General features: G+C 42.6%; 1 protein-coding gene across 1 annotated transcript in view; it reads left to right on the top strand.

Moving 5' to 3' along the window:
• ERC2 (ELKS/RAB6-interacting/CAST family member 2) overlaps positions 1 to 13,761 on the top strand; it is a 705,044-nt gene that overhangs the window by 135,916 nt on the left and 555,367 nt on the right. The window contains exon 3 of the mRNA XM_084832475.1: positions 8,190 to 8,606. Coding sequence (XP_084688601.1) covers positions 8,190 to 8,606 — 417 coding nt within the window. The remainder of the gene's footprint in view (positions 1 to 8,189; positions 8,607 to 13,761) is intronic.

Here is a 13,761-nt window from a genome sequence, read left to right as displayed (position 1 = left end):
CCACTATTATACCAAGTTTGGCCCTGAGGCACCAACATGTGCACAACTTGGTGTTTTTTTCCTGCTGCAACAGGTGAGATTCATTTTGAACTCTTAAGGATGATGCCATATATTATAGGACAGTGACTTTGTTTAGTTGTAATGGTAAAGTTTATGGTTTAGCATTACATGACTGAGCCTTGGACTTAGGCACTCATTCTCCTCCTCCAGCATGGCTGATTGAGGAGATTAGAAGCATTTATTTCCATTTTTTTTTAACTAACCATGGTTTATAGTTATGTCCAAACCTGAACAAACTGTAGTTAGTCTTTACTATGGTTTAGAAGAACAAGCTGACTTCAGCCTGTGATTTATGATCCTGGCTTGTTTCCCTAATCCATAGTTAATACTATTTCAGTTTTGCATTTGGACATAACAATAGACCATGGTTAATCAAAAGTGAAAGCTTCCAATATCCATTGTGCAACCACACTGGAGAAGAGGGAGTGAATGACCCTGAGGCTTGTTCACATAGTGTTTTAGCATTACTTCTGAACCAGATTGGTATGTGTCTCCCAGAAAGTAATTCTTTGTTATGAAAATAAGGATGTTAATAAACTCGCCAGGCTGCCCCTATTTTCATCTGTGAAATATTGGAGAGTAAGGGTGCAAACTCAACAGTGGCCACAAGACTGGAAAAGGTCAGTTTACATTCCAGTTCCAAAGAAGGGCAATGCAAAAGAGTGTTCAAACTACCATACAATTGCGCTCATTTCACATGCCAGCAAGGTTATGCTCAAAATCCTACAAGCTAGGCTTCGGCAGTATGTGAACCGAGAACTACTGGAAGTACAAGCTGGGTTCCGAAGAGGCAGGGGAACTAGAGATCAAATTGCCAACATTTGCTGGATCATGGAGAAAGCAAGAGAATTCCAGAAAAACGTCTATTTCTGCTTCATTGACTATGCTAAAGCCTTTGATTGTGTGGATCACAACAAACTGTGGCAAATTCTCAAAGACATGGGAGTACCAGATCACCTTACCTGTCTCCTGAGAAACCTGTATGAGGGTCAAGAATCAACAGTAAGAACCAGACATGGAGCAACCAATTGGTTCAAAATAGGGAAAGGAGTATGACAAGGCTGCATATTGTTACCCTGCTTATTTAATTTATATGCAGAGTACATCATGAGAAACGCTGGGTTGGATGAATCACAGGTGAGAATTAAGATTGCCGGGAGAATTATCAACAACCTCAGATATGCAGACGATACCACCCTAATGGCAGAAAGCGAAGAGGATCTAAAGAGCCTCTTGTTGAGGGTGAAAGTGGAGAGTGCAAAAGCTGGTTTGAAACTCAACATTAAAAAAAACGAAGATCATGGCACCTGGCCCCATCACTTCCTGGCATATAGAAGGGGAAGAAATGGAAGCAATGACAGATTTTATTTTCTTGGGCTCCTAGATCACCGTAGCCATGAAATTAAAAGACGCTTGCTCCTTGGGAGGAAAGCTATGTCAAACCTAGACAGCATAGTAAGAAGCAGAGACATCACCTTGCCGACAAAGATTCGTATAATCAAAGCTATGGTTTTCCCAGTAGTAACGTATGGCTGTGAGAGCTGGACTATAAGGAAGGCTGAGCGCCGAAGAATCGATGCTTTCGAACTGTGGTGCTGGAGAAGACTCTTATGAGTCCCCTGGACTGCAAGGAGGTCAAATCAATCAATCCTAAAGGAAATCAACCCTGAGTGCTCATTGGAAGGACAGATACTGAAGCTGAAGCTCCAATATTTTGGCCACCTAATGCGAAGAGAAAACTCTCTGGAAAAGACCCTGATGCTGGGAAAGATTGAAGGCAAAAGGAGAAGGGGATGGCAGAGGATGAGATGGCTAGACAGCATCACCGATGCAATGAATATGAATGTGGGCATGCTCCGGGAGAGAGTGGAGGACAGGAAGGCCTGGCGTGCTATGGTCCATGCAGTCACGAAGAGTCGGACACGACTGAATGACTGAACAACAACAAGGGCGCAATCCTATGCGTGTTTAGACTTGATTGCATAATGTGTTGTGCATAGAATTGTGCCCTAAATGAATCTAATTGGAAGTTAATCACTCAGTGGCATAGAGAGAGGCTCCTTCTGCACAAAAGCTATTTCAAGTACATTAGCTTTCATATTGGAACAAAGTTCACTTTCCTGGAAGTGCTTTTAGCTGCAATTTTTCCTTTCCTGAACTTCGAGAAGGTTTGCCTGTTTCTGTCCATTATTTGCCTGCTACTTCCTCCTTGGCTGGTAGGCCATCTTTTGAGCTTTGCTTGTATCTCATTGTGTTGATCTAATAGGCTGAAAGGGACACAAACGGCCTAGATCTTACAGGGTGCTCCCAGACAGACAACTCCTAGTGCTACCCAATCATTGCTCTTCTGCTCTAAGAACAAGCAGAATTGCAATTGACCTTCCACATTTCAGGGGTTATAGCACTTTTTGGGGTGTATACATCTCACTGTGTTCTGTCTACACCGTGGCTGTCACATAGCCCTGTGAGCAGCATTTGTCCTCTCCCCTCATCATTGTTTTAACTCTGAAGCCCCTGCTTTTATGAATTGTTTAATTACTGGCAGCAGTTGAAACAGACAAGCTGCATCTCAGTTTCTCCCCCACCCCCTCCTGCAGCAGCAGCAGCTTTTATTAATTCCTTCTCGTCATCCCCCTCTTCTCCTAACATTTCAAGCAGGAACTTCATTCTTTGCCCCCTGCTCCCTGTTCTCAGCACCATGTGTTTTGGATGCACGTTTACAGGTTTAAATTTTTGCAAAAATGCACCTACACTAAAAGAACAAACAAACAGCAAAGTATTTGCGCTATTTAACTAAAGTGAAATTCTGGAATATATAAAAGAAGATGATCTTGGAGTTTACCAGTCTCCTGCATGCTGCTAAGCTTTGAAAGAACAATTGGGTAAGCAGAGGAGCTCCTTGCACAATTGGAATAGGGATTTACTCCACCCCACCTTACCCTATTTTAGTATTTGGGCTGTCTATATTTGGGAGGGTGCTGTTGCAATTATGTCCTGCTTGTGGTTTTCCTGTGGGCAGCTGGATGGCCACTATGTGAACAGAATGCTGGACTTGATGGACCCTTGGTCTGATCCAGCAGGGCTCTTCTTATGTACTTACACATCCTGGGGGTGGGAGACAGGAGCTTTGCTCCACCAGGAAACCTCCTCACCAGGCTGTACACTCCATAGACTGGAGAAAGTCAGGGAGATGGCCGGTTGCTGAGCTATCTAGAGGTGCGAGAAGGGAAAGTTCATAGCAGCACTGGGCTACAGAGAAGCCTCCAAAGCAGTGAAAGGTCTCCTTGATTTTATCTGTTTTTATGTATTTTATTGCTTTATTGTAAGCTGCCTTGGGAGGGCTTCTGTCCTGAAAGGCGGCCAAGAAATATTTTAAGTAAATAAATAAATTGATTTCCATGCTTTTCCGAGAAATAAAAAATCCCCTTGCACTTCTCTTGCTGTCAGGTTCCTTGGTCCTCTCTGTTCGCAGTCACACACCCCAAGGCACCAGGCTTCAGGCTCACTACTTTATTGGTTAGCTACCAGGTTCTTTACAAATGCAAATCCTCGGAGACTCTCAGGCTACAAAGGAAAACAGCTACTCCGCACAATTACGAATATCAATAGAGGAGCCAAGTGGGAATCAGAGAGGTTGCCAGCAGTTTGAACAAGAACTTACTGGCCAGAATAACTCAAGGGGGGGATGCCCCTCCCTTACAGTTGTGCCCTCCTACGTAGGCTATCGCGCATAGCCAACCGGGTGGAACATCTGAGCTCCGCCTCTAACTTTTCCCGCTTCAATCTGTACTGGACTTTAGCACCCTTCAGGTCACACCCTGCACTCTCCTCCTCCTCCGAGACCTGGGTTCTCATGGGGGAGGAAGGGGGAGGGCCTTCAGGTCGAGCCATCTGTAAGCCAAGTTCCTGAGAAGAACGCCTATCCATATCTGAGCTCACTAGGGAGGAAGCCTCACCCAGTTCTGTCTGTTCCCATTCTGAGTCTGAGCTACTCACTATCTCCACACGCTCAGAATTGTTCCTGATGCCTGCCCCCAGAGAAAGGCTCTGCAAGTCTGTCAATGGGCTTTCAATGCTTCTACAGATCTTCCTTGCTTCCTGCCCCCAAGCTCTAGGCCAGGGAGGGGGAGCCTCTGATATGGCCTGGGGAGCCTTTCAGTTTGGCCATCAGCCTCACATCTCATCCAAGGCTCCTTCAGCAGTTCCACCAACCCCTACCTCCACAGCATCACTTTCTCTTCTGAGTTTGGGTTTTCTGTCTTTGCTTTCTCCTTTCTTTGTCTGCAACTCTCTAACTTGGTTCGCATGATCACAGGGGGAAAAAAGCCATGGTGGCTTATTTTCCCTGTCCGCATGTGCTGGTTGCGAGCCTCCTCATTAGCATAATTACCCTCACCAGGTGCAGGTTGTCATGATGTCCAAACTGGGCAGAGATGGGTGGCTGGGGTGATTTACAAATGACCCTGAAACCCATGGCTTGTTCTAGGGTCTTGTATGCTTGGTTATAACATCTTCTTTAGGAGTATGGAGCTTTTTGTAAAATTTATTATTTGACCTTACACTACCAATTTTATAGGACTAGATGGGTTCTCCTCCCACCTCAATGTGCATCACTAGTGCATTCATTATTTACTAAAGTGACATTTTATAGCTGCTGTAACAGTTAAGTGATCATATTTAGGCACAGTTCATAAAATCTTATGCACTTTATCTCTGAGCAGACATCTGCTGAACATTGGCTAAAAGAACACACCAGAAATCAATTTGCCTTAGCTAGTAACAACAGACAACAACATTCATATATGCAAATACATATAATATGATAATCTGGTAAGTCTAGGAAGCTAGCAAAGGAAATATATATGCAATTGTAACAAGTTCAACGCTAATAAAAAAAATTGAAGATACGAAATTATAAGAACAAGGAGGTGAAGTGATAAGGTTTTTATTATAATATGAATATTTTAAGCTGGATTTTCGCATTTGTCATTGTCTGTCCTAGCAGTTATTTTTATTTTATGTTCAATAGTATGTATGTACATTCTCTAAAAGTAACGTTGACCACTATATTTCTCCGTCACACAAAGCGTGAGAACTTCAAAAGTAAGACAAGTGCTTACTTTTAAAAATAAGTTTTTAAAACTTATTTTTAAAAGTAAAAATAAGCTTACTGCAAGTGCCTCAGGAGGAAGAATTTCAATGGCAATTTTTTTGTGCAGTGCTTTGTTACTAGGAGTTCTCCCCCGCCCCCCGCTCCTCTGGAATTTTAAGGCATGCTGTGAGCCCACGTGGCTGTCATCCCCAACCTTTCTCTCAATTGCTTGTCCCCAGTGAACTACCAAACAAATTACCTGTGCGCGATTTGCCTTAGAGCCAGAGCACACGGAACGGCTTCTGTATGATGACTTATCCCTCTAGCAGCTGTAATTTGTAGCACCAGCCATCATGCTGTTTTAGTGCTTGTTGCAGATTCTATGCCAGCACTGCCATTTTTGAGAAGCAGCTGACTCTGGCCTGGGCTCTTTCTGGTCAGGTGCAAGAATGACATCATGGTTGGCATGACGTGTTTTGGCCATGCCTGAGGGAATCCATCATGTGGACACTGTCTTTGATAGTCTCCACCTGATGGAAGTCACATGTGTTTCATCCTTTTGGTGTCAGTTCAAAGGCCATGAATTCTCTCCCCCCATCCCCCACCCCGGTCATCCAATCTGGTTTTCTTTTTGTTTTACCAGATTTGAATGAGAAATTGGTGCACCTTTCACCTAAAAATCAGGGCTGGGGAACCTATGGCCCTCTAGATGACATTGGACTCCAATTCCCATGAGCCTCAGCCAATGGTGAGGGAGGATGGAAGTAGTCATTCATCAGCATCTAGGGGGCCATTGTTCCCCCATCCCTGACCTAAATGATGATGGTTCACATTTTCATATTTAATCCAAGCTGACAAAAAGGTCACCAGTAAATCTCCAAAGTGCTCACGTGACTCAGTCATTAATTATACTTTTGGAGGCTCCATCTGTTGTTGTTGCTGTTTTCATTCTTGATATATTGTCCAGTTGTGAGTAGGGATGTACGAAAGTCACTTACCTGTTCACGGATTATGTTTATTGGGGGGGGGAGGCGTTCCGTCCCTCCCCCCGGAATCCAGCTGAATAATATATATATTATATTATATATATCAGTATCTGTCTTGCCAAAATTATGTGAATGATTACTGAGGTTAATATCTCTGTTTTAAAGACTGGGCATGAGGCAGCCAAAATTAAGTAAAGATCCAATGGGCTGGATCCAAAGTTGTGCAGAGCAGAACTCTGCAAATTGGATGATTCCACAGGTGGAAGGGGAGAAGTGATTTTTGCCAGTTCCCCTGCCCTTTTGCAGCCCCCTGTACTCCCCAAACCTGCTCTGGTGAGTTGTGGGACCCTTCAGAACAGGGTGTGAGGAGGCACTGCAGAGGGAAGGAGGAACTGGTGGAAATTGCCATCCCGACCCCACCGCCTTTCTCCAGTGGGGAGACTGCACTGGATCCCAGTTCTCTCCATCAATTCTCTCTCCCAGTTCTCCGCCCTTCTGTGTGCAGAGGATGAGCTCTGGATCCAACCCACTGGTTTCAGCGAGACACTTAAACGAGTCTTGAACTCATTCACTGAAATCAATGGAACTTATACACGCTTAACTCTTACTGGATCATGCCCATCCAAGTCTTAGATACCACACTTCAGGCCTCGCCCCATACGGTGACTGTGACGTTCTGTTATGGCATCCATGCCCCTTCCCCTCAGATATTTTAAAAATCGCCACCCCCAGTCCAAGGTTGGGTGCACTGGCTCCCAAGTGCAGCACTGGCTCAGACCCCAGCCATCATCCCATCATAATTTCCCCAGAGGGTTTCTGGAGCCATGTTGGATCCCACATCACCCCTGAAGCACTCTGGGAAAACAGATAGCAGGGCAGCTGGAGCTGGAGCCAGTGCTGTGCTTTTACGGCATGCTCCCCTATCCGGGAAAGAGTTTTTAAAAAGGGATTTTTTAAAAATGAACCATGGGTTGCATCAAAAGGATGCAGAAGGTTTCTTTTGGAGAAGCTGCCTTTTGCTTACGGAAAGGCTGTTCTATACCTTGTGCTAGAATGTTGCATGAAAAAAGTGAGATTAATCCAAATATGTTCTTCCACCAGCACAATCTCTTACGCAAGTGTGAGAACTGCTGTTCTGACAGTGACTGAACTTTTACACTAGCACTTGCACAAGTATTTGCAGAACAGGGCTAGAAGTTTAATTTTTGCGGTAATCATGGTTCTTTGGATCCAACCGAAATGCTTCCTGGCCTCCATACAAGAGTGTAATTGTTTTGCTTGAGGTGTGTGTGTGTGTGTGTGTGTATGAAAATACTGTAGAATTGTGACTGTATTGTATAAAACAATAGTGTGTTCTTTTCTGTTTATGGTACTTTATGTTAAATTTAGTTCTTTCTGTTGAATCTCCTTTGCTTGCACCTAAACTTTATGTTGATTTTGCTTCATTTTTTTTCATTTCCCATGCTGTTCAGTTTTTGGATGCCAGGAGAACAAAGGTTTGTTCACTCTTTGCAGTCAATTTGTTTACAAAATGCAGTATTGCTTATTGAATGATAATTATATGCCTGTTATAGATGCAGCAATCCTGCTTACTAAACTAGCTCATAATTTTTGTTAACAGTATCATTTAACAGTTTAATTCCTTTAGTTTCATACAGAGTGATTAGCGCTAACAACTTGCACAGTTGCACTGTACGAAGATACAAACTTCAAGTCTAAGAACTCCCCCCCCCCCCTGAATATTCAGGCTTGTTGGATACAGTGTTTGCTTGTGGAAGTGTCACTCTTTGACATTTACATTTTAATGCTGTTCTTTTCACTTCCTTGTCTTAGAATTTATTGTTACTATTATTGGTAGCTGTAATTGGCTCTGTCTGTCTGTGTTTGCATTCATCTCTTCATGATTTTTAACAGCAGCCAAGAAACTTCATTACAAATAACGTCACTTGCACATTTAGATTTTCACCACTAATTTTATTAATGATCGTGGCATTGCATTTTTGTAGACCAGTTGAATAAACCTTTATTCAGGTATTCCTTTTACATTGCAGCATCTTCAGCTAACTATTCAAGCACTCCAAGATGAGCTTCGGACCCAGAGAGACCTTAATCATCTCCTTCAACAAGAAAGCGGGAATCGAGGCGCAGAGCATTTTACCATTGAGCTGACAGAGGAGAATTTTCGAAGGCTTCAAGCTGAACATGACAGACAAGCAAAAGAGCTATTTCTCTTGAGAAAAACACTGGAAGAAATGGAACTGAGAATTGAAACCCAGAAACAGACACTAAATGCCCGAGATGAATCCATCAAAAAGCTTCTAGAAATGTTGCAGAGCAAAGGGTTGCCATCCAAAGGAATGGATGATGACAATGAACGGACTCGAAGGATGGCAGAGGCTGAATCTCAGGTTAATCATTTGGAAGTGATATTAGACCAGAAAGAGAAGGAAAACATACATCTTAGAGAGGTAAGGAAAGCATGTTCATTTTTAAGAAAGCACGTCCATTAAGGTTTTTTGTCATGATTTGAAAATAAAATGGAAAGCTGTTGGCCTGCTTTTCTTAACGGGCTTTTCAAATGGACATAGTTCATCAATCTACTTGTTAAGTGGAATAATAAATGTAGAATGTAGGTTTCAAAGCAGATCAGCCTTCCCCAGCCTGGTGCCTTCCAGAGGTATTGGGCTGGGAGTTGTAGCCCAACACATCTGGAGGGCATCAGGTTGGGGAAGACTGAAATAGATCATCATTCCTTGAGACTGTGCCCCTTTAAATTCTGGATTGTAATTCTATGGAAGTTCAATTACACTTTGTAACATTGCTGGTAAATTTTTTTTAGGTCACATAATATATTTATTTTGCTAGTTTAAGGTTAATTAGTTGATTTGTGTGTGTGTGTATGTGGGGGGGTCCTTGTGCGTCATATGCTGCATTCACTTAGTCAAATGCAACCTATTCCTCATGTTAAGCTGCTGGCTGCAATCCCACAGAGCAGCCACAGGCAGCGCTGAACTCAGAGTTCTCTTTAGGTCACCTGTTTAGAAGGGATGGTGGGCTAAAACCAGCTCCCCCTCCCTCCCCATGCCAAGCTGCTGTCTGGTGGGATTTTAGCTTTTAAAAAGGGCTCCACTCATTCAGTTCTGTCAGCTGGCTTGGGGAGGGCTGATGAGAATTGTACATGGTATTCATTTCCACATGTGGTTCTTCATCCAGCTAGGGATGCCTGCGTGTCCCCCAGCTGGATTGGGGCAACTGGTTATGCCAGACAGTTCCAGAAATTACATGCTCAATTGTTATAATTCTAATCTGTGCAAATGTTCATTTCAGCAATGTTTAAATTAAATCATACATGATTATGCGGAATATGAAAAACCACTACACACTGTAGACCATTACTGTAGACTATTACCTTTTAAAGGATGGGGAATCTGATATATTATGTGAATACCTGATTTAAACACTTGGGAATTAAGAGATTGCCTCACTGATACTACTTGCTGCCTGTTTTCATGGGGCAAAAGCTTCATATGGAGTTTGTCAGAGGTGATAGTGAAGACCAAAAGAAAGTACTCTTTTGGCTATTGGATTTCTCTTTCTCAGTTTTTCAGTGCTGCAAGGGCAATAATGCAGCACATCATCCCCTTTGTCATTATAAGCTGAACCAGCACTTCCTTCAGTTCTTTGCAAGTTGCTCCCTGGCTTATTTTCATTCAAGGAATGTTCACATATGTTGCATGATTCAGGTCATCATTGTGGTTTAGTCTAACCTGAACATACGAACATGATCTCAAACATTATGCAACAAGTCATCACAGTCTATATAATTGCTTTTCCTCTTTTCACATCAGCCAGTTGGACAGCAGTTGGAGACTAACACTTACGTGAAATGTGTGGAGTCCTGTCTCTAAAAGTGACACCAAAATTACCATTTGCCAGGAAGCAGTTAGCAGAAAGGAAGTCCCAGTTTGGTGTATCTTCTAGAAATATTTTTTTTCATGCTGCTTTCAGTGTTTTACTGTTGTCTTTACGATGGTTGTTAGTTGCCTTAAGAAACATTTGTGACTAAAATGCAAAGTAAGAGATACTGTAATGAACATTTAAAAAAAAATGTATTCTAGCACTTGCAGGAAAAAGAGTCTCCTTTCAGGATTGAGTTAAAGGGACCAGTGGGATCAAACAAACAAACAAAAAATTGCATCAGGAGCATTTTGATAATCCTAAAGAAATATATACATCTGCCATTTCTTGATATGCAGATTGCTACATCTTGTGAGAGAAGAATGAAGCAGCCTGAGATCACTCTTATTTCAGGGATATCTGTTGACTTTCATTGGACAAATTGTCTTACCTGAGTTTCCCTGTTTGCAAAATGGAAGACATGGCCTCTTTTACACAGGTTCCTCAGACGGTTGTGGCCTGATGGAATAATTGCCCCAGTACGTAAATACAGGTATCTGCTGTTATTCACACATAAATTCAAACACAGAGGGGGTTCTTGTCTTGTTGGAACCGCAACCTTTCTTCCTACACACTGCATTACAAACCATTTTAAACATGGTGGAAGTGGGGAGGAATTCAAATGTGCCCTGTCTCATAGCATTGGAAGTGGGTGAGCCAGTGTTTTCCAAAAAGAATGAAGCTTGCCTTATATGTCTTCCAGCTCTTGTATGCGCATGAATAAAACAGCTGAACTATGGACCACAGGAAGAAGGAGGACCATATTCTGGGCAGACCGTTGCTTTTTTTTCTTGTTATGGCCTTCTCATATTCATGGAAAATGTGTGTGGATCGGTACCAGCGTGCTTGTTAATATGGGTTTAGAGACATTTGTTCCTTGTTCTCATACTGTTTTCAAGTTCATAGAGCTGAAACTGGGTCTTTGCTTCAGCCGTGACGGCAGAAATATATTTTCTGAATCAATCCTAAGCCACCTTCAAAATGCTTTTTGCATTTACCTTAGGACATGTTTTCTGTTCTTGGTGTAAAACTAAGTGGAGGCATATTTGAGAATGGCTGGGTTCAGATATCTAGTCTTTCCCCCACACACAGATGACATCTGGCCAACGTAGTAACACCCTGATTTATAAAACAAAAGTAGTACTCATGTGTTAACAGTTTGTCTTCTGAATTATTTCTCTTCCAAGCTTCCCTCATATGGAGGTATCTTTCTTATTCTACTATGCTTTTGAAAGGCAATTTATTAACGCACAAGTGGAACAACAGAAGAACAAGCAATATTTCCATTTGATAATATTTTCCTTTTTATTACAACAGGGTTGGGTGATTTTGATTAACACATCTGCCCACTTTTCAAATGGTTCCCACTTGGTTGGATGGCTCAGCAGTGGTATTACCTAGTAGTTTGCTCACTTTGTCAAATGCTTCTAATGATTAATAACATTTCTGACAAGCATTTCTTTATCCTGATGATGGGCTTTATGATTTTATTTCATGGATATTTTTATGAGGAAAGAGTCATATCTGATGAAAATATACTTAAAAACCAAGTGTCTTAGAAGTGTGTCTTTTAAATTAAGAGTAATTTTCAACAACAACAATATTGGCCCCAATTTTATTATTGTCATGATTATCATAATCCATTAGTTTCAACAGAACTCAATCATAACTAACTTTAGTTGGACTTAGGGCCATTTGTATTTATAAAGTGTGTATGATCATTCCATGGTATACAGTCGTTAAAAAGATAGATGCCCTGGCAAAGGCGAAGTACAGGCTGAAGGGGCAGGATTGCAGCTTGAGATTGACAGGCATATGGTCAAGGAACACCTAATTACTTTGAATGAGTTCAAATCTCCAGGGCCAGATGAATTGCATCCTAGAGTCATAAAGGAACTGGCAGAAGAACTCTCAGAACTGCTGTCTATTCTCTTTGAGAAATCATGGAGAACGGGGGAAGTGCCAGATGACTGGAGGAGGGCTAACGTTGTCCCTATCTTCAAAAAGAGTAAAAAGGAGGAACCTGGGAACTACAGACCAGTCAGTCTGACATCAATCCCTGGGAAAATTCTGGAGCAGATCATAAAGCAATCCATCTGGAAGCACCTTGACAACAATGCCGTGATTACTCGAAGCCAACATGGATTTGTCAAAAACAAGTCCTGCCAGACAAATCTGATCTCATTTTTTGATCAAGTCACCTCCCTTGTAGACCGTGGGAATGCTGTAGACATCATATACCTCGACTTCAGCAAAGCTTTCGACAAAGTGCCCCATGATATCCTGATGAGCAAACTAGCTCAAAGTGGGCTAGATGAAACAACGATCCGGTGGATCCACAGTTGGCTACAGAATCGGACTCGAAGAGTGCTTATCAATGGGACCTTCTCAAGCTGGGGAGAGGTAACGAGTGGGGTACCGCAGGGCTCAGTCCTGGGCCCAGTGCTCTTCAACATTGTTATGAATGACTTGGAGGAGGAGGTGCAGGGAATGCTGATCAAATTTGCAGATGACACAAAATTGGGTGGGATAGCTAATACTTTGGAAGACAGAAACCAAATTCAAAGTGATCTTGATAGACTGGAGCGCTGGGCAGAAAACAACAGAATGGCATTTAATAGGGACAAATGCCAAGTTCTGCACCTAGGAAAAAGAAACCAAATGCACAGTTACAAGATGGGGGATACATGGCTCAACCACACTACAAGCGAGAAGGATCTTGGAATTGTTGTCGATCACAAGCTGAATATGAGCCAACAATGTGATGTGGCTGCAAAAAAGGCCAATGCTCTTTTGGGCTGCATTCATAGAAGCATCGCTTCCAAATCCCGGGAAGTACTAGTTCCCCTCTACTCAGCACTGGTTAGGCCTCATCTGGAGTACTGTGTCCAGTTCTGGGCACCACACTTTAAGAAGGATGCAGACAAACTGGAGAGGGTTCAGAGGAGGGCAACAAAGATGATCAGGGGACTGGAAACAAAGCCCTATGAAGAGAGACTGAAAGAACTGGGCATGTTTAGCCTGGAGAAGAGAAGACTGAGGGGAGATATGATAGCACTCTTCAAGTACTTGAAAGGTTGTCACAGAGAAGAAGGCCAGGATCTCTTCTTGATCATCCCAGAGTGCAGGACACGGAATAATGGGCTCAGGTTACAGGAAGCCAGATTCCGGCTGAACATCAGGAAAAACTTCCTGACTGTAAGAGCAATACGACAATGGAACCAATTACCTAGGGAGGTGGTGGGCTCTCCCACACTGGGGGCGTTCAAGACGAGGCTGGACAGCCATTTGTCAGGGATGCTCTGACTTGGATTCCTGCATTGAGCAGGGGGTTGGACTCGATGGCTTGTAGGCCCCTTCCAACCCTGCTATTCTATGATTCTATTATTCTATAAAGCTTACAACTGAATAAGACACAAAGCTAGGGGGAAAGGGGCATCGCGCAAAAAGTATGGAAAGTAAGAGGACCCTAAGGAAAAGTTGCTCTTTAAATGAGTTTTAAGAAAATACAATATGGACTATTTTATTCATTACATTTATACCCTTTCCTCCAAGAATCTCAGTGTGTCAGTTTAACCTCACAACAGCCCTGTGAGGTAGGTTAGGCTGAGTAATAATTACTTTCTCAAGGCCACCTAGTGAGCTTCATAGCTAAGTGGGGATATC

Source organism: Heloderma suspectum, chromosome 2, assembly GCF_057233095.1.
Source record: "Heloderma suspectum isolate Gila_16-S chromosome 2, 16-S_ref, whole genome shotgun sequence".
NCBI lineage: Eukaryota > Metazoa > Chordata > Lepidosauria > Squamata > Helodermatidae > Heloderma > Heloderma suspectum.
Note: the sequence above shows the minus strand (reverse complement) of the source record. Positions and strands in the feature narration are given on the sequence as shown.